General features: G+C 38.2%; 1 protein-coding gene across 4 annotated transcripts in view; it reads right to left on the reverse strand.

The window, feature by feature from the left end:
* MCHR2 (melanin concentrating hormone receptor 2) overlaps positions 1-22,524 on the reverse strand; it is a 46,232-nt gene that overhangs the window by 15,693 nt on the left and 8,015 nt on the right. For 3 of the 4 annotated variants that reach the window (XM_008516617.2, XM_070556728.1, XM_070556729.1), the window contains exon 2: positions 4,135-4,342. In XM_008516617.2, coding sequence (XP_008514839.2) covers positions 4,135-4,316 — 182 coding nt within the window. In that variant the 5' untranslated portion in view covers positions 4,317-4,342. Of the gene's footprint in view, positions 1-4,134; positions 4,343-9,482; positions 9,555-22,524 lie in introns of all 4 variants that reach the window. The other variant, XM_070556730.1, reaches the window with a different exon arrangement.

Below are 22,524 nucleotides of genomic sequence, written 5' to 3' on the forward strand. Positions count from 1 at the left end.
TCCTGCTTTTGTTTTTTTCTGGGTTGTCTCACCAGTTTCTGTTTGGCATTTAACTCTAGTTGAATTAAATTCCTATTGCCAGCCAACCCTAATGGATTAATAGTGATTTCATGAAGCAGTGTGTTGAGAAGAATTCTGAGTCCTCACACAGGTACTACAAAAGGACAGACCTGTGTGATTAGAGATGACTGCCAAGGATAGGAGAGTTAGAGTAGAGTGACATATTTGCCAATGCTGCTTTAGATACATAGTGTTATAAAGGGGAAAGAGAACCTAACTGGGAATTCCATTTTATTTCTATGCCGTCATGTGTCCTTGGGCTAGATATTCAACCCCTTTAGATTCCAGAGTTGTCTTGGTGCATTGGACCATAGCAATGAGTGTCTCTCACCAACTTTCCAGTTCATTTGAATAGATGTGGCTGCAAGGTTCAGCAGCTTCTAAAATGCAGGTTATGTGTGCAGAAAGGATATGGGTCAACCTCAGCAAGAGCTTACATGTGACTGACACTCTGGGAATGATAAAGGGCTACGTCAGAGGGAGCCACTTGTTATGATTTAAGCTGGGTGGGAAAAAGGAGGAGTCTTTGTTATAAGCATTTTTCCTCCCTGTCTGTCTTAGCAGCTGGTATTCCACCCTTAGATCATTAGTGTTCCTTTAGGTTAACACACTGTCCCTCTTGCGATCTCTATAAAAATGTAGACACCATTGGGAGAGTTAAAAAGTAAGATGTTTCAGTAATTTATGACTTAGTGTGAATTAGTTGACATGACAGGGAGTTGAGGGCAGGGAATGACAGAAATGAACTTTTTATTTATTGGGAGACAGGGCATCCCTTAAGAGAGTCCCTGCCCACTCAAAGCTGTCTGTCAGTAGACAGGAGAAAGATGTGTCCAGGAGGAAGAGGAGGGGGCTGATGGGGAAAAATGTTGTTTCCTTTATTGAAGAAGTTTCCCAGGGCCCACTGTGGCTGTGGAGAATAGTTGAGTAACGGGGTTGAGTTCATTAGTCTCACTCCAAAGAGGAGAGGGGAAAAATGTGATGTTATAATTTGCCCAATTTTCCTCCCACATTTTCTAATCTGGCTTCCTTTTGACCTGCTATAAATTTAAAGCATGACAGACTAGTAATGATCTGGCCTTACACTTTATAGTCACCCTCTTAATGCACAAATTGCTTCTCACTTTCTAAAAAAGCCACATAGAATATCTTATTCTGGAAGCTCTATCTTCCTTAAATCTATTTTTTCATACATGTTTCTAGGCTTCTTTTGGCAAAGTTAGAATTTAGTTCTTTGCTAGCTTCCCGGCATCATTAATGATCCTACTGACTTTTAGTTCTATTCATTCTCTTCTGATACAAATATTTATCACAAATGGGAAAGTTACTAAATCTTCTTTAAATGCATCCATTTCTTCTTATTTTTAGTGTAGTCTTAATATTTTAATTGAGCCACCTGTCTGTTAAGAAGGTAACAAACAAAAGATCATGACAAGTCATGATGAATATATTAACATAAATTGCATTAAAATTTTTGGAGGGCAATTTAAAAAAAAGTGTTAGATAAATTCCAAGGCAAAAGAATTAAAATTAATTTTGCTTTCAAATAACTTTTGAAAGATTAATAAATTTTTAGAGAGCCATTTACAGAGAAAAATATTAAAGTCCTAGCGATAAAAATTAAAATTAAGTTGCTTCCAAATGTTTTTTGAAAGACGAAAAGATTCATCTTAAAAGCTCCATTAACATATATCTGCTCACATGTTATCTATAAAATGGTAATGATATAAAGAAATGACAGATTTTTCACAGTTATTGCACATAAATTGCTCAACATGATGGCTCAGCTTTTCTTTTTTTCCAGTTAAATGATTATTTGCTTTATGTTCAGAATCTGTTTCCACAAATTATAGCTCAGTATTGACTTTTGGAAGAGTTCATATTCCACATTTCTTCTTTTTTCCAGCTTTGTCTCCATATAAGTAGATGGGTCAGGACATGGTTTATTGGTGTAATTTGAGGGGAATGAAGAAGTTTCTCTGGCCCCAAATATCTCTTAAACAGCTTGTCACAGGGCCTGAAATCCAACACTGAAGAGTCTTTGCATTTAAAAGTTGTCTGTAAAAATGCAACCATTTCTGAAGGGCTAGCACTTTATAAGGACTCTATTTCTCAACATTGGAACCAAGGCTCTGTGTGTGTGAGATACACTATACATATCTTCAGGAAAGGACAGCAAAATACTGAGGGGCATGAGGCAAGATGGAAGAAATGGTCAGTTGCAATCAGCAAACAAGAGTGAGCTAGAAACATTCCTATGCTTTTATTAACTTTTGACTTGGCAGTATTGCCTCCTTGAGGCTCCCTGAGGATATTTAATTACTTCCATTTCCCTTCCTGGAACTTATTATTTGAACCATCTTTCTTCTTTTTTCACTTGACAGTTTTTAATGTATTATTTTTCATATTATTTCATGTGTTTAAATCTTAACTTCTCCACTAGACTACGAACTTTTTAGAGTCAGATGCTACCATATTTCTTTGGCTTTTACATAACTCTTAGGACACCGCTGGGCATGGAATAGGTATTTAGTAATATATATTGAGTTGAACTACTTCCAGCACTTAAAAAAAATTAATTTAAAATGCTTGATATTCACAAATGGCTTTATGGGACTCAATAAAAAATGCCTGAATTCATTAAGAGTAGAATTCCAATGTATCAAATAAGTCTTCAATTATGGACGGTGTAAAAAAATACCGTTGATATGCTACCATTAACTTCAGAGATAATGATAATAAAAATTTGAAAATGGGCTGGCTGATGAGAAACCACCTAGAGAAAGCGACCAGTTATGAGCTTTCTCAGGGATGGTGAGTGTCATCCCCATCTCCATCCTAAGGGCTGCTCTTGCTCTTAACTGATCCTAGGAGGATTCTTCCATCCACATGGCAAATCCAACCATCTTTCTAGTTTTGATGATTTCTTTGTTCTCATTAATGTGGAAGAAGTAGCCTGAAATTTGGAATCATGGGATCTGAGTCAAGTGCCAGGACTGTCACTTACTAGCTGTGGGATGCTGGGCAAGTTATTTTCTCTCCTGAGCCTCTTTCCTCAAATGGGTATGATAATGACAGTATTGTTGTTTTGAGGATTAAGTGAGTTTACAACAGTGCTTTTAAGTGTAATACGCTACACAAAAGTTTGTAGTAGCTATATGTTAATATAAGATTGAAAACACCTATTAGGTTGTACTCTAGAATGTGTTTTATAATATATAAATATGAACAAAAATTCTTTTAAATGGTGGTTATAAGTATGCTCAGGGACCAGGACAGAAAAGTTTAACCTCTTTCATTGATTAAAACAAGTAAAACTTAAATGTAAAAATAAATTAGGATAGCAAAGACACAAAGTAATGATGGGGCACATGTACCCTAACTCTGTATCCATTTTGTCAACCCCATAGAAAACAAGCAGTCCGTTCTTATTCTCCAGGTTAAAGCTTATGCTCTAGGTTGGAGAAGAAGGAGAAAATTACCTGAATGAGGTGACAGAGGTGAAGCAAAGGCAGGAGGTACTAGGGAGCAGCTGTCCCTCGGTTTGGCCTACATGGGGGTGGTTTGTATCAAAGGGAACAGCCCATCATTTACGACACCCTGAATCTTTGGGTGATCAAGTAATCTCTCTCTCTTGCCCAAGTGAGTAAAAAAAAGTCTCTTTCACCAGCCAAACCAGGTCAACTTCTTAGGATGTCTCTTATTGCCGGAAAATAAGATGGTTGTATTGTAGTTTCAATCCTGCCTGGGCTCTACCTCCAGAGATGCTGAGTTGATTGGTCTGGGGTGAAACCGTGTATTAGGAGTTTTAAAAGCTCCCCAAGTGATTCTAATATATGCCCAAGGTTGAGAATCACTGTTCTAAAAATTCACTAACCCAGCAGTAAGCATTGGTCGAGGTCTTTTCATTTTGAGACCTGTAAATGATGAAAATATTGTAGAATTTCCTTTAATTATCTTAAGCAAATATTTCCAAAACCTGATTTAATCAATAAAAATCCTACCGGAGGGAAAGGATTCACTTAGGAAACATAGGGTGTCCCTAAATTATGGAAAAGAATAAGAAGCCCTTACCTTATTATAGTGAATACAATGAGGATGTTGCCAACCAGCCCCGTGGAACAGATAATCCCAATCATGGAAGGGAGGATGACTGTATCCACAACGCTGAGGGCTTGATAAGCAAACTCTTTATTCCAGGACTTGTTCAAAAGTTCAGCAGAGGTGTTCCAACAGGATGAGTGGAGTGAATTCATTGTTCATGAACTTCCAGTGGTTAAAGCTGTGAAGGAATAGGAAGTGACTTATTTAATAAATTTTTGAGGCAGTTCCCTCAATAGATTTTCTTTAACTTCAAAAAATATTTATTGGGGTCTTCTTTGCACCAAGAATCCATGCAACATAATATTCCAGGGTGTGTTTGATTACTCCATGTCCATAACGATCTCACAGATTACCAGAGGAAATATGTAAATATCAAATTACAGAACAGTGTACTATGAAAGTGTGCACATTTTATCACATCTTCTTGTGGTACATGCTTTGAGCATAGCTGATATTGACTCAGTACACACAGGGACTGGTTGTTTACAGCTGGCGCCTGTTCTTACTGGCCTGTGTGTCTAGTCATATTGACTAGTACCCCTGCAATACTCATGTTGTTCATGTATCTTCACTGTTATAAAGTGCCTGAGGACGCAAACTGATTATTTAGGAATGGAATGGGATAAGACTTCCCGAGAGGACTCCTGGACCATCTTGAAGGATGAGGAAGAGTTAGCTTAGTAAAGGACAGTGTGGGGAGGAAGAAGTGTTGTATCAGTAGGGGTACCACAAACAAAGAAGAATCATGGCACAGGAAAAAATGCCTACCAATCAACCTACAAATAAACTCGTAAACAAACAAAACCTAATTGAACTGGAAAATTATTTGCTTCACTAACCATCTTGATTAAAGACGTTTTAAAAATGCTAAGTCTTGTTTCTGGTATGGTAAACTGGGGAACTCGGATTAACCCTCACAGTGAAAACAATAAAATATGCTGGGCAAAATATATATGTATATGTATGAATATGTGTGTGTGTGTGTATATAGCAATTTAAAAATATTCAAGATCTGAAAAGTTAGTGAGCCCTCCATGGCCAGTTTTTGGATAAGATCCTATAACTGGGAGGTAAGCACGACATAGAAGTACAAAGGCTATCTTTATCTAGAAGGCATTTACTGATGCCACAGCCATTTGAGCTCTGCTCCCATGTCTGTATCATGTCCTAAGGGAAGTCAAGGCCCACAGCCTGCTGAGGGTGGGAAATTTTGCAGGAGAGCTCTTCCTCTGAGCTGGAGGCCCAGGGGCTACAACCTCAGGTATGGATGGACAAGATTCAGATTTTCCTCTCCTACCTCCCTAACCATTGGGAACTGCTGAGTGAGTTGCCTTGGTACCTTTGGAATGGAGAAGAAAATGAGAGGAAAAAATGCAGACTTCTCTGGGAAGTTCTGGCTCCCAGAGTCCCTTCCCTGGGAGGGTCCAGAAGAATCCTCTCAGATTTGTGCCCTGAGCAGGCAAAGCCTAGTTAGGCCAGGGACTCTCAAGGCTTGAACTTAGTCTGAGGTGGTCCGGAACTATGAAGCACCCTAGGTACCAGGCAAATGCAAATACAAATGCAAATCCTTTTCGAAGGGAAAAATAGCTATCCTAAGGCCTCAGAGAATCCTTAAAATACTTTTTGAGGGTAATGACGAGCAAGCAGTCAAAGATACAAGCATTGCTTATATACTGCTCAAAATGGATTAAAGATTTAAATGTAAGACCCTGAACTGTAAAACGTAGGGAAAGACATGTTTCTTAGAAGAAAACATTGGGAAAAAGCTCCTTGACACTGGTCTTGATAACAATTTTTTGGATATGACACCAAAAGCTCAGGAACAAAAGCTAAAATAAGCAAGTGAGACTACATGAAACTAGCAAGCTTCTGCACAGCAAAAGACACAATCAGCCAAACAAAAAGGCAACCTACAGAATGGGAGAAAATATTTGCAAACCATCCATCTGAGAAGTGATATATATCCAAAATATATAAGGAACTCATACAAATCAATAGAAAAATACAAATAGTCTGATTAAAAAATGAGCAAGGGACTTGAACAGACATTTTTCCAAAGAAGAAATACAAATGGCCAACAGATACATGAAAAGATGCTCAACATCCCTAATCATCAGGGAAATGCAAATCAAACCACAATGAGCTATCACCTCACACGTGTTAGAACAGCCATCATCAAAAAAGCAGAAAATAACAAGTGTTGGTGAGGATGTGGAGAAAAGGAAACACTTTTGTACTGTTGATGGGAATGTAAATTAGTATAGCTACTAAGGAAAACAGCATGGAGGGTCCTCGAAAAATTTAAATGCCGTATGATCCAGCAATCCCACTCCTGGGTATATATCTGAAGGAAATGAAATCAGTATCTTGAAGAGATCTATGTACTCCCATGCTCATTGTAGCATTATTGACAATTGCCAATACATGGGAACAACCTAAGTGTTCATCGATGGATGAAAGGATAAAGAAAATGTGTGACACACACACACACACACACACACACACACACATATACATGATGGAATACTGTTCAGCCACAAAATAATAAAGAAATCCTGCTTTGTGCAACGACAAGGATGGACCTTGAGGGCATTATGTCAAGTGAAATAAGTCAGACAGAGCAAGACAAATACTGTATGTTCTCTCTTACACACGTAATCTGAAAAAGCTGAACTCATAGAAATAGAGAGTAGAATGGTAGTTGCCAGCGGCTAGGGTGTGGGCGGAGAAATGGGGAGATGCTGATCTAAGGATATAAACTTCCAGCTATAAGATGAATAAGTTTTGGGGATCTCGTGCACAGCGTGGTGACTATAGTTAACAGTATTGTATTGTATACTTGAGATTTGTTAAGAGAGTAGATCTTAAATGTTGTCACCATAAGAAAAGAGAATTATGTAAATAGATGAAGGTGTTAACTAACCTTATTATTAACTAACCCGAAGGTATTAACTAACATGTACACAATATATACGTGTATCAAATCATCACATTGTACGCCTTAAACTTACATATATGTCAATAATATCTCAATAAAGCTGGATGTGGATGAACCTCCAGGACATCATGCTAAGTGAAATAATCCAGTCACACAAGATAAATACCGCGTGATTACACTTATATGAGGTATCCTATGTAGTCAAACTCATCAAGAGTAGAATGGTGGTTGTCAAAAGTAAAGGGAAATGGGGATTGCTGTTCAACGGATAGAAAGTTTTAGTCACGTAAGATGAAAAAGTTCTAGAGATCGGCTGTACAACATTATGCTTATTCAACACCCAACATTTACTGTTCACTTAAAAATTTGTTAAGAGGACTGATCTCGAGTTATGTGTATTTTTACTAGAATAAAATAATGTACGTGAGGACAAAATGAATGCTTGAGAAATGGGGCAGAGTGAATGTTTTATATTCTAGATGGAACATTCCAGTCAGTAGCCTATTGGAAAAATATGTTCACAAAAAACAAAAAGTAACATGGAAATTGAAAAAAAGTTATCATTAAGATAGAGAAAAGGCAAGCCCTACAGGATATTTCTAAGACATGTAACCAAGAAAAGGCTCTTGTTCAGGATATATAAAATATGTTTACAAACCAATAGGAAAAATATAGACAACTCAACAGAAAAATGGCCAGAGACTTCAACTGGCATTTAAAAAACAGATATCCAATAGTCAATCAACATTTCATAAGGTATTCAATATCACTGGTGATAAGAAAAAGGCAAATTAAAACTATCATGGGATATGTGATACCTATACATGCATATCAGATTGGGGAAAAATTTCAAGTCTGAGAGTTCCAAGTGTTGGTGAGGATATGGAGCCACAGAAACTCCCACCACTGGTGGGAGTATAAATTGATATATCACTGTGGAAAACAGGGAGGTATTCTTTGTTAAAATTGAATAAATACATATTATCCTATGACCCAGAAACTTCCCGCCTAGGTGGGATATACCTAGAGATACATATGTTTAATGTACCAGGATGAGTGCCCCAGAATGTTCACAGAAATATTTATTTTAAATATTTTAAACTGAAAATAGCCTGTTAACAATGGGTTGAATAAACTGTGATATATTCACACAATGAAATACTGCACAGCACTAGAAGGGAACAGACTATAGTACACACAATAACATGGATGAATCTAGTAACTTAATGTTGGGCAAAAAGCAAAAATTCATACAGCATGATTCCGCATATACAGAACTTAAAAACATAAGCAAAACTAATCTATATCATTAGGGATATATATAATAATGGTAAAAATACAAAAAAAAGGCAAAGAAGTGATAACTAGAAAGTTCAGATTGATGGTCACGTCTAAACAGGGTTTTCTGTGTGGCTTTGCAGGTTATATTAAGAGTAAAAATAGTTTTTAAGAAGCAGTCTAACATCTGACCATATGATTTCAAGGCAATAATCTAAATCTTATTCTTTCTTCTTTATTACGACTTATCTTACTCTTAATCTTCCTTCTCTGTTCTTTTTAACTTTGCTGTTCACTTATTTCAAACACTAAAAATGGGCTAATATAAGTGTTAACTTTGATTGTGTTTCTGTAATGCTGAAATTTGATGCCAAAAGTATGCAAAAATTTATCACGAGGGCCATTTTCAGGCAAAACAGCTATATATGACTGACGGGCTGAACTCACTGAAGAATTTCGTATGGAGAAACATGTTCACAGTCTGTCACCTCATGTTTTAAAAACAACAAAGGTGGCTATTTGAAAAAGTCAAGATGATTAATTTATTTCAATTTTCATTCTATTATTTAGATAATTAAAAAATATTTAGGAGAGATTTTGGGGGATACCCAAAAATCTAGTGTTAAAGATAAGAGGTAAAAATTAACTGTTATGAAACTGTTTTTTAAGCATTTCACAAGTTTAAGAAGAAAATATGGATTATACATTCAAATTAATAGGTTTGAGGAACACACATATTTTTGGAAATGATGGTTTAAGTTTAAGACATAGGCAAACTTTTTCCAATGAATTATGTATAGCAATACCCATTATCTCCCAAATCATTTATGTATTTCAATATCTTTTCTCCAGATATAATCTACAGGAATATGACTCCACCGGTTTTAGCCAACAGTCATGCTAATAAGTGTGTTTTTAAGACTAATGGCCTCACATCTAAGATGTGGGAGGATAATCTATATGGTGATGTGTTAAATTTTTTTTAATGTTTAACAAAAAAATTTTGCAAAGTCAGAGGGCTCACCTGTTATTGACAACTTCTAGCTATTGAAATCTCAACCCCAATATCTTCAGCCTTACCCTTCCACCTCTCTGCACCTACCGCTGTACGTGTCTCCAGCTCTCAAGTTCTTTGAGGAAGATGGGAACTTCAGAGTGTGGGAAAGGAAGTTATCTGTAAAATAATACAATACGTGGAAAGAACTCTCAAAGTAAACTGTAACCTCTGATCTAAAACCTTTACTCATGTCACTAAAAACCTGATTAAGTTAAGAGCCCTGTTACCTTGACACTTACTATTTTTGCTGGGTGTCAGTTAAAACCTCATGTTTAGCATCTCCTGTAAATGCTGGAATTTGAAGTAAGGGTAAATTGGTGTATCTGTGAAAATTCTATGTAATTAAAATTTTGGGAATCCTTCTGTCATATTTATAAGAAATTTCTTGGTTTACCAATTCACTTAATTTCAAATTTGAGAAATTCATCAATCAAATAATAAGTCCATGTCAAGGAAAATAACTTCCTTGTCCTTCATCTTGTCTTGTTAGCCATGGCAGGTAGTGACCTGCTTTCCCTCCAGGTCTGTGACTGCTAAACAGGAAAAGGTGGTGTCCAACAATATTTGGTGCTTCATAAGGCTCAGCAGGTACAATATTATGTTTCTGTCCTTAACAGGCACTGATCATTAGTTAAATATACAGAAACAAAATATTAATTCACTGGTGGTTGTTAAATATTAGCTGTTGAAAAAGTTTTAAGCATTATTATTTAAATTATGTTCATATTTTAAATATTGTTAATATTTACTCAGAAGGTTACTTTTTATAATCTTTTATACAAAGAATCTTTCAATTCTTAGGTGTGATTTCATTATATCCAAGGGTCATTTTCATCCAGGACAGCTCCTTCTAATTTTATAATGAAAGCCAATACTTAAATAAGATTAACTTAATAAATACTCCTTTGCAGAAAATTCCCTGAATTCTGTCTCCATGTGGTATCTCTGGGGTGAACCCATCCACCCAGATAGGAAAGTAAAGCACTTTCCTTTTGAAACTTTTCCAAGTATAAAACTCCTTCTCATTTATTAAATTGCAAATTTTGACACTTATTTGGAATATAACCTAGAAAACTGGTCTTAAATAGTTGAAGATGCCTTTTTTGTAGGAAGATTTTTTCCTTAAAAAAAAAGAGGCAATTTATGCTTGTTAGGTTGGTGTTGCTAGAAAACTGACAGCGTCAGTCTAATGTATTCTGACTCACGTCATTTATCTATATACACTGACATCTGCATACATAGACAATTTATTCACGACGACCAGGACAAGCAAAAGGAGGAATGAATTCAGAGGAAGTTAGATTTCTTTTAAAGAAAAAAGAAAGTGTTAAGAAGTCTGAAAAGTGATAAGAAAACGTATATGACAAAGAAGAGCATGATGCAGAAAATAAATCAAAAGAACTAACAGATGATGAGTTTACTTACACTGCGGTGATAATTTCACACAATTTTGATTCTTTTTAAAATAAATCCTATAATAATAATCCTCAACTATTTTTTAGGAAACATAGTCATGATGATGCGATTAACTGAATCTAATGAGCCAGCTTTATGGCTGCTTGTCTTGTGACTATTTTCAAGTTAAATATCAGAAGAAAAAATCATATGGGAAAAAAGCCTGCTGCTAATAACTAGCAAAATCGATAAGGACGTTTTGATAGCCACGAAACACATACTATAACAATTACATTTACCTGCTATACTCCTGCCCCCACACACATGCACGGGTCCATGTTGTATAGATTTGTTCTCCAAGTTGTGGTCCAACTACCTGGGGGCTCAGTATTTTTCACCTGATCCAGCTGTCTTCTTCCATTCCATTGAAACTCTCTTTGGGGAATCTCTATTTTAATTTTCTTCAGGTATGCTCTATTTTATGTCACTCATCCGTTCAACAAACATTACAATGTCTAGAGCAAAGAACAAAGTCAACAAGATTTCCACCTCCTGGCAACACATTCTAATATATAAGGGTTTATGGCTGTATATGTTGTTATAAGGGTTTATGGTTTATATAAATGTACTGTGTTCTGCCACTTGCACTCTGTAACTTTGCTTAAGTAATCTTAGTTTCCCCATCATAAAACAGTAATAATAACAGTACCTATCTCAAAGTATGATTGTGATAATTAACGTGGTAATATGAAAAAGTGCTGAGCATGTGTTCTAGTAAGTGTTCAGTTAATATCAGTCATTATCCTCCTCCTCATCCCCACCACTATGCCACAGAGTTTCCTTACTGGGTAGGGTATAGAACCTGGGGATGGGGACGGAGTGGAAGAGTTCTAGGAATAAGAGTTGTGAACTAAAACACGGCTGAGGTTAAGGCTGCCACTTTTTAATCTTTAATCTATAGTGAATCGATTTAGAGATGGTCAAAAGACAAACTGAGGCACATGAAAATTTTCCAGAGTTTATTTGAGCAAAAATCGATTTGAATTAGGCAGCACCAAACTGAAAGTGGTTAGGAGCACGCCACTGACGGGAACCTCAGGTAAAGGTTTTTACAGAGAAGATGCAGAAGCAAAGTGAGGAAATGATTTGATTGGCTATAGCTTAAGGTTGCCTTATTTAGGGAAAGCCTCATTGGCTATTTGTGATTGGTTGTTCCTAAGTGTCATTTTCTCAGAATCAAGTGCCTACATTTTGGCTTAGGTTTTGGTTTGCTTACATCAGCTACCGGGGCATTAGGGCCACCTCAGTCTAATGGCCTCCTTGTTTAATTACTTTAACAAAACATATTATCAGTTTTTAGCCCAAAAACACTTCAGACAGAGGAAAGGATCAATCCCATGGCCTTGTCTCTACCTTCTGATCGTCTAGACAGCAGCTGCAATGACCTGATCCAGACCTGGGAAAACCAGGCTTGGTCACCTGTCACAGCTAAAAGAAAACCTTCTAGGGCCACACCACCTCTCACTTGTTTCCAATATATCTCTAAGTGACAAGGAGAAGCTGGAGAGAAGAAACTAATGGAATTTATCCTAATGATGAATACACCATGAATAGGTGATGAGGATGTAAAAACATGGTCAAATTGGCTGGAAGTATGTTTTAAACATACTCACCAATTCATTCTGCCTCACATCTGTCTCCTTAGGACAAGTAGTAGCTAAACCCTGAAATCAAGGTAGCCCAAACAGCTGCACTTTATGCTCACACTTAATTGATAAAGGCATTTCACTTTTTATCCCAAACATTTATAGTATCCTTCATTTGAATTCTTTTTCTAACTAACCAGAGAGAAGTCTCTCTCCACTGGAATGATGAAGGAATTGGATTTCACATGTAGTTGTGGGTATGCGGACAGTCAGGTCCAGGAGGTTTGTGGGTTCTTTAGCTAATACAATGAGGAGGGGTGCTCTTTAAGAAAAAACAAATTTACAAATACAAATTTAAGTGCAAATTTTTTTTAGAATGAGAAAAGACATGACAGCACATTACAAATTTTAAAAAGCTAAAAATACTTCAAACACAAAATCCAGGAAAATACCATAGTATTTTTACAAATTGCCTAACAAATCTCTATAATACTTTTCTCGTATATGTTTTGGTTGCATAATCTTTATCTCTTCAAATGACAATGATTGTAAAATATCAGCTGTCTCATTGTTCAGAATCTACAGCCTTAGGAAACTGTGATTTTGTACAAGTCTCAAACTTTTTATGTCCGAGATTTTTCAGCCTGTATAGAAACCAGTTATAATCTGCCGGACAACTTTGTGCAGATTTGGGGCATCCCAGGCTGGCCTTAGCTCCCTCAGAGAAGAAGCCACTTGATGGTGATTGACGGTGTGGAGGAGCAGGGCTGCGGTAGGCTCTGCTTGTGCAGCCACAGCTGCTCTGCAGCTCCATTTTTCAAACCAGCGCCTACCCCAGGTGTGGCTGCTGCAAGCTAGTCAAGTCTTTCAACTTTCATGATGCATCACCCGTGGCTTTTTGACAGCGCACCCCAGCTACCTCAGGTTTGCGGATCCACCCACCTGACCTCCAGGTGTCTTCAAGCCCCTCTGTCCTACTTCAGCTCACGTTCTGGCAGCTTCATTTGTACCAGCAGTTTCCACTCTCTGCACACAGACTTCTCAAGCCTTGCTAAGGTAAGGGGTGCTGGCTAGGACCCAGGGCCTGCTGCTGAAATTCGTTTTGCCTTTAATTTAAGGGATTTTCATCTTTTGCTCTCGCCTCTCACGCTTGCTGGCCCCTTGCCACATGCTTTCTTTGTCAGCAACTCACACATTCCACAACATCAAAAGCCATCTTAGTCTTAGAGAGGCTGTAATGCTAATACTTACCTGACTTACTGATTTTCTTTTAACTTTAAGTTCACTTTTCTTATAAAGTTATATTGTGTGAATTTGGTTTGAGGTAAGTAAACGCTTAACTTTTGATAAATGATTCAGATCTGGGATAGAGTCTGACATGTTATCCCACTCATTCATGAATCTCTCAAAATATGTGAATAAAAATTAGTTTTCTTCTGCTCAAACAATATCTAACCTTCTCATTAGCACGTTCAAGATCTCGTTTGACCTTGAACTGTATTAGCTGGAAGGGAATGTTTTTTGAAGGTTTGAAAATAGGTTAGAGGATCCAGACTCGCACATTCTAGGCCTTATTTCTCTCAACTCTTCAGATTCTTAGGAAAACTGAAGCTTATCATTTTTCTAGAGAGTTTTTGTTTTTTACAATAGTTGGAAATACATTTTGGAGGAAATAGACTCTTTCCTTAGGAAGAACAGAGTGTCTGTGAGACTGTTGATGGGAGTTTTGGTCTCAGTCAGACAGGGCTGTTATTACTTTCATGGGCCCTAGACGACACTTTAGCTGTAACGAGCCCCTTCCTCCGTAAAAAAATACTAAGACTTATATTCTATAATTGCATTGATATAAAGACAAATATAATCTAGGTTAGATTCTATTTATTTTTTCCCTTTGAATTTAAAAGAAATTAAAACGTTTTCATTGGCCCCTAAAAGTATCGTGGGCCCTGGGCACTGTGGCTTTTGTGCCTATCAAATAAGTCATTTCAATTATCCCTACATTAAAAAAAATACAGCAAAGTATTGAATTAGAAACCCAAAATATCATACTATTCCCTCAACTGTGAATGAAGAAGACTTACTGACTTAACAACAAGGCTATTACCAGCTCATCCAACCATAGCTAAGTTTACTAGGTAAGTATAATTTATAATGCGAACATTCAGTCTTGGGCCATATCATGACTTTTCTGGAAATAAATATAAACCGCATGTAAATATTTCTAATACGTGGTAAACTCAGTAATTATACCCACAAATTGAGTAGGCAGGAAAAAAACACTTTAAGCATCAACTTATCAGAGATTCCAAATTATGTGGCAAAGGGACGGGTGACTGTGAAGGAACAAAGTCCAACTGATGGGCCTGTCTGGGCAGAGCCACAACCAAAGGCAAAGTAGGATTCCACTTAATTAGCAACATTTCAGCAGCTCCAGGAAGATGCCCCTCCTCTTACTTGCTCGATGATGCTTGAAATTAATTTAACTGAGAAGGTACTTTCATCCTCATAGTGCAATGGTGCTTACGATGTAAAAACCCCTGAGAAAATGAAGTATTGTACTAAATGCATGATGCGGAATTAAGGACTGCCATCTGAACCTCTGAACGCAGGTTGTGTTAAGCGGGCAGGTTCTGGTTTTTCCTAGCTTTTAGAGTCTTGAAGAGGCTATGGGAGGTCAAGGCAGTTCTTCAGAAGAATAGGTTATCCATTGACCTTCCTTGAAGGAGGAAGATAGCATGTTGGGTGAGGCAGGATACAGATAAAAGAGGCTGGGATACTGAAAATATACCCCTCTTCACACTTTGTGCTATAATTCAGGGTGAGGGGGCAGTGGAATTTCTGAAACTGTATTACAGAGTCTTGTTCTGATGTTGGTTGGGGTGTGGGCAGGGAGGGAACTGGGGAGAGGAGAAGGTGCCATGGCCGGGATCAGGCCAAGGGAACCAGCAGGGCATTTGATACAGTTGTGCAGGTTGTGTACTGCTCAAAGTTGCCACATCTAAGGGAGGGTGGATCATTTACTTTGTAGATATCATAGGTTTATATACTTATTAAAACTGTTTTCTGGCTGATGGTGGTAGGGTGTCTTGTTTTAATATAACTGGTATATTATGTCCATTTTCTGACAGATGGGAGTCAAGTGATTTGGGGAAGAGAGTCTCTAGTTTGCAAAAAAGTACATTTAGGCTAGTAGTCCTGTCTCCAGCTCAAAAGAATTCCTGCACTTTGCCCTCATCGAGGGCAGGAACCATGTTTTAGTCATCATCTTTTGCTGTCTCCTAATGTAGTGGCACAGCATGCATGTGAAATTGAACTTTCCCCAGAACCATGGTAGTCACTAGCCAATGTGGCTACTGAGCACTTGAAATATGGCTTGTCTGAATTGAGATGCTGTAGGTATAAAATACGTATCAGATTTTGAAGACTAAGTATAAAATAGCTCCTTAATAACTGGTTTATATTGATTATATATAGAAATGATAATTTTTTATATAATGGATTAAAATGTATTATTAAAGTTAATTTCAGGGGCCGGCCCCATGGCATAGTGGTTAAGTTTGGTGAGCTCCACTTTGGCAGCCCAGTTCACGGGTTCAGATTTCAGGTATGGACCTACACTACTTGTCAGCCATGACCCACATACAAAATAGAGGAGGACTGGCACAGATGCTAGCTCAGGGTGAATCTTCCTCAGTAAAAAAAAAAAGTTAATTTCACATGTTCCTTCTTACTTTTTGAATGTGGCTACTAGAATACTTAAAATTAATATGCAGCTTGGATTGGTAGCTCATATTTCTGTTAGAGCTGCCTTAGAAGGCTGATTAGAGAAAATATCCTTGATAACAATTTATATAATAACTATTGACATTGCTAATTTAATACCCTTTAATTAATATAATTCTGATTCACTTCATATCCTTTTAAGAATTACATGAGATATAATCACAAATAAGGGAGAAGAAAATTTCTGAAAAATTTATGTTCCTTCTTGGCAAAGACAGTTAAGTTAAAAAGAAAAAATATATTTTTTTATTGGCTTGGTACTTTGCCCAGCGGATCCGTATGCTTTTATTTGGAGAAGAGAGTTGTTTGTTGCTGAAAATCTGCTAGCGTTATTTAAGTAGTCTCATATGAACATAGCTACTTATGCTTGGTACAGATTTTTGTTGAATCTGATAGTTTCAATTTATATGCTGACTATTCTGTTTTGTAGTTTATCTATAAATTAATGAGAAAGTAAGCATTCTAAGAGCACACTAGCAGGCTTTACTCAACCAAATATAGACCTTTGTTAAGTACTAATTTCCAAGTATGTGACTTTCCTCAGCATCACAGACTCTCCTATGGGGATGAGTGAGATGGACCAAAGGAAAGTCAGTGTCCTCCCCTGAATCTGGACTGTTCTCACGCTCAGTGGGGCTCACCTCCCTGGGAGCATCTGGTTGCCAGGTTATGTCAAGGCAGGCTGAGACCGAAGCTGCTTTCGTATGGAAGTGTGTGCCTCTGTGTGTGTGTGTGTGTGTGTGTGAGAGAGAGAGAGGCAGAGAGAGAAAGAGAATTTTCTAATATAACCTTTCCAAAGGCTAGACACTACTGCCAATAAAATACCATCTATTTTGGGATTTTCACTGTTGAATCAAACTCTAGCTGTTTTAAAAATTGGGAGTGAGGAATACAATAGCAATGAGAACGTGGAAAGATTCTTTATTCTGTCAATATTCAGTGTCCCATAGACAGGTATTGATTCCATAAAACTAATTTCCAAAACACCAAAGAAAACGTATATTCCTCAGATGGTACAGGCCCAGAAGGAATGCATGAAATATTTAGTATTCATTTCTGCTGCAGGTTTTATGATAAAAAGTTATTACGTATTTGAGTGGATGTCAAGATGGGGTTGTGAATTTAACAAAGGAAACCCTTAGATAATTTGCACTTCTTTCAAATAAGTCAAATGTTATAAAATAAGGGACATTTTAGTTTGACAGTCAGAAATCTACTACAGTAAAAACAAGGGCCTTCCTAGCTGCTAATCTTTAAGTTGGTCATTAAATGTAATAATAGATTTACTTGTTTATTATTATCATCATCATCATTATTATTAATTTTTTTATGAGGAAGATTATCCCTGAGCTAACATCTGTGCCAATCTTCCTCTATTTTGTATGTGAGATGCTACCACAGTATGGCATGATGAGCGGTCTGCACCCGGGATTGGAAACTGCAAACCCCAGGCCGCCGAAGCAGACCACTCTCGAACTTAATCACTACTCCACTGGGCCACCCCCCCCCATTATTATTTTTAATTTTAAAAGTACAGATTGTTCTAAGCTATGGTCCAAATAAAAAATTTAGCAATTCATATATCTATCCCTTACCATTCTATATTGAAGACAAGAAACAGATTTTCTTTAATAAAAAGTCACAGGCACCTGAGCCTCACAGTAGCTGTGACCTCAGACAGGTCACCTCACTCTTCTATGCCTTAGAATCTTCATCGGTAAAATGGGCTATAATAACAGTACCCACTCATAAGGGTTGTCTTGAAGATTGAATGAAATAATACCTGTAAGCACCATGCCAGACATAGAGTAAGTGCTCATGAATATTAGCTCTTACTCAATTCTCCTAGAGTGCCTCACAGTTCTATGCCCAAAGTCTTAAAAGTATTTGTGGAGCAAATGAAATGGACAACTATTAGTTTCTTCAATACATTTCCTTAACATTCTCTGAGCCTATTGAGTTTCCAATAATACGAGAATATCTGTTGTTGCAAGGGCCTAGCTCTTTCCCCCAGACTTCATGGTTCTACCTTCCTTTTCCAATACCCACTTGTTGGCACCATCTCTGCCTCCTCGCCCACTCAGTCAGACTTGCCCTTACACAAGTACCCTGTGTTGCTTTAAGATTTCAGAGGGTCAGAAGAAAGTAGTCAATTAAAGAAGTGTTCGCAGATGGAAGGGGCACTTGCCTTGCCCCACCACAGTGTGCCACAATTCCGTCTTCTCTTGTGTATCTACAAGATTGCTGTGGAACAGAAAGGTGACCACCTCTAAGAGGTTTGATGGCTGTTTTCTTTAACAGAGTTGAGATAAAATTGGTTGGTACTTTTCTGTTGAACACTTCCCTGCAGGGGTAAGAGTTTCAAGAACAAAGAAGAGAGTAGCCATAAAGAAAAAAGTTCTACTGCTGGGCATTGGCTTGTGACTGGAGCTGTTTTCCTCAAAACTGAGGCCTAGCCTCTGGGAAAATCCATGTCCTCTCTGAGGATCCGGGAAACGGTGTGTGTGGTTAAGCCTGGGGATGCTGGGACTGAATCCAGGTTCTACCCTACCAGGAGTGAGTGTGGGCAAAATACTTAACCTCCTTTAACTTCAGTGTCCTACCCATTGAATGAGAATAATACAACTCATCTCATAAGGTCATTGTAAGGAAATGAGATGGTGTAGGGAGAGCCCCTGGCAGAGAGTAACCATTAAATAAGTGTTGGTTATTGCTCTTGTCACTATTAACTTCATATCTGTGTCTTTGCTCATGTTCTCTCTGCATGAAAGTTTCTTTCCCTCCTTGTTGATGTGGAGAACTCCGCTCATTTTTAGGAATGGCTCACATTCTTGGAGAAATATCCCCTGGTTTTTCCAGCACTGTGAGTCCCACTTGCCTCTGTGTTCTCAGGTTTTGTACTTATCTCATGATTTTTAGTTCTGTGTTCACATTCCCCTTTCCCCAAACTGTAAGCTACTGTCAACACGTGGCACAAGTTCAGCTCATGCTTGTTGACTGAATTAACAAACAGCTTCTCTCTCCAATCCTTATCCCTCCTGACAACTCCCCATATATCTTGCATCTAAGTTCGTATTCTAGACTCTGATTTCATGGCCCCTGAGTCCCTTTGCTCCTCACCCATCTTTATGTTCTATCCCGATGAGCCTCTTTGGGCTCTCCTCCTTATAGTTCCACTGCTTCCTTCAGTTATGGCAGCCTCCTCTCCCACCGCAACAAAATTCCTCCTCAGTCTTTCATAGTCCATTTCAAAGCTGCCTCCTAAATTAAGCCTCAGTTAATGACTCACTCAACTCATCTTTCTCAACTCCACTCAGGATGATTGTTCATAAATGTGACACCTATGGCATAAAAACAATCTTAATTGGGGCACCATTATGGGTACCATCTGAATCGATGGATGAACTCTTGATGGGGAAGTGACTTTTTACACTCCTCCCTAAATCCCCAGTGCAGGCTGATCAAATTGAGTACCCAAACACTAGATGCTAGGGAAGGAAGACCAGCATGCTGAGACAAGAAGAAAGTGGTACTTGATGCTCTCATCACCCCATTGTCCCCCTTCTGGACTTAAGGCAGGGCACTCTTGTGGTGAAGAGTGGTCTTCCTCAAAGTGTATGTGGTTGGTGCCAGCCCTGCTGTTAGTGACCCCTCCTGGAAAAGGACTTTTCTTGTACCTGAGTCCTCATGCTTAGATGTTTGCTCATAGAGGATGTCATGAGTAGAACTAGGTCTCAAAGTGCCAACTGAGCTATCAGAATATGTATGGCAGCCAGCCTTCCTGTGTCTAGAGCCCTATCTCATTTTATTATAGCTCTGTCCCCTACTCTGAACTTTAAGAAGCAGGCCTTCTCCTAATTGTTCCAAGAAAAGAACTTGAGAGCATCACAGTCTAGCTTTTGCCTCACCACTTCAATGAAACCTTTCTTGTCAAGCTTACACAATCTTCTGGTTGGCTAAACCTAGTGAATTCTTCTCTGTCCTTATTTTAGTTGGTTTCCTGGCAACATCTAACATCAATGCGTATTTTCTCCTTAAAACACTCTTTTTGCTTGACTTCCTCACCATTTTCTCCTAATTTTCTTCTTAATATCTGGATGTCTGCTCAGACTCCTTTGCTGCTCTCTCCTCCCTTGCCGGTCCTTAAAGTGTTGACACTCCTTAATGTTTGGTCCTAAGCCACTATTTCTTACCCGCTCCCCATCCTCTGCAAGGTCTCATCCATGCCTGATTTCAGCGAGTGTTCATGTGAGTATGTATTGCTGATAAAATGATAATCATGATGTTGATGAAGATGATACGCACTGAACTCTTATTATATGCCAAGAGCTTTAAGAATGTCATTTGTGTTGACTCATTTAATCTTCACAGTAAGCCTATAAGGTAGAACTATTATTAATCCTATTTTATAGATAAGTGCAGAGCAAGGACATCACCAGTCTAGCCCTGGATCTGACCCTGCACTGCCTCTTTCAAATTACAATTCTATCCTCATTCCCGAATGTTACCCTTGGATTTCCCACAGCCACCTCAAATAATATATTAAGAACTAAACTTACCCTCTCCATATACTGCCCTTTCTGCTGTGTTCCCTGTCTCAAGGATGGCACAACTCCCACCCAGTGGGACAAACTGCACACTTGGCATTGTCTTTGCCTTCATTCTCATTCTTTATTTAATTAGGTACCAGATCCTGTCCATTGTCTCCTTTCTGCCAGATCCAACCACTTTCTCTAACCTCACTGCTACTGCCCTGATTTTGGACACTGTAAGTACCCTTCAGTCTCTGTTACTGTAATAACTACATAACCGGGTTCCCTGCTTTGTGTCTTCCTCCCCTCTGCAGTCAATACTAAACAGACGACATCATTTCTCTGCTTAAACACCCATTAATGCCTCCCTATTGTCCCCAGGCTAAAGCCTAACCCCCTCAGTGTGGCTAGATGACCAGACTTCTGCTTCTCCCTTCTGTCTCAACTTGCATAGGTGCTCCTCATACACTATGCCCCAGAGCTCTAGTTTTCTTTCAGTTTCTGGAACTTGCCACAAACTTCTTCAGCTTTGAATCTTCACATTTGCTGTTCTCTTTGCCTTTACTGGCCTCTCTTCTTTAACTGAATAACTCTGATCTCAGTTTAGCTATCATTTCATTCTACAAGCCTTCCCTGACTCCCTGAGACTAGATGGTTCTACCGTGCACCCGATGGCACCCTGAACTGCCCATCACAACATTTATCCTTCCATATTGCACCTCCTGTTTTGTGTCTAAATCAGGGCTTCTCGGTCTTGACACTACCGACATTTTGAGCCAGATACTTCTTCATTTGGGGGCATGTCCTGTGCATTGTAGGATCTTCAGCAGTATCCCTGTCTTCTACCCAGTAGACACCAGTAACACCTCTCCAGTGGTGACAACCCAAAACACCTTCAGACATTGCCATAGGACCTAGAGTGGGAGATGGGGGCAAAACCACCCCTCGTTGAGAACTGCTGGTCTAAATGATATGTCTGTTTGTCCTTTCTTGTATTCTCACCAAGCAGCCCATTGGCTGGCACCTAGAAAGTACTCAGTTAATATTTGTTGAATTCACTATAGGAATGCATATCTTACAAATATATAACATTAAGAAAATGATATATTAATATATATCAATATAACAAATTATAATTTATAATTGTATAATTGTATATAAATATACAATATAACAAATTAAGAAAATGAGTGAGTAGATATTCCTCATTCTTTTTATTTAAAAAATTTATTTTTGAATGATTCAACAATCAATTATTTAAAAAGTGTGCAGTGAAAGGTCATTTTATAGCTTGTTTATGAATCAAGAGTTGTGTAAGTTTTTTTCCCTTTATTAAAAAAATTTCTAGGTGGCAGGTCTTTTTATTTTCTTTTTTATTGTGATTTTTTTTTCTTAAAGATTGGCACCTGAGCTAACAACTGTTGCCAATCTTCTTTTTGTTTCTTTTTCTTGTCCCCAAAGACCCCCAGTACATAGTTGTACATTCTAGTTGTGAGTGCCTCTGGTTGTGCTATGTGGGACGTCACCTCAACATGGCCTGTCGAGTGGTTCCATGCCGGTGCCTGAGATCTGAACCAGTGAAACCCCAGGACACCGAAGCAGAGCGCACTAACTTAACCATTTGGCCATGGGGCTGGCCCCTTTTTATTTTCTAATTTTGTCACTTATTTCTAGTTTTGTTGCATGTTGTCTGTGTTATTTCTATTTTTTGGAATTTACTGAAGTTTTCTT

Source organism: Equus przewalskii, chromosome 9 (assembly GCF_037783145.1).
Source record: "Equus przewalskii isolate Varuska chromosome 9, EquPr2, whole genome shotgun sequence".
Taxonomy (NCBI): Eukaryota; Metazoa; Chordata; class Mammalia; order Perissodactyla; family Equidae; genus Equus; species Equus przewalskii.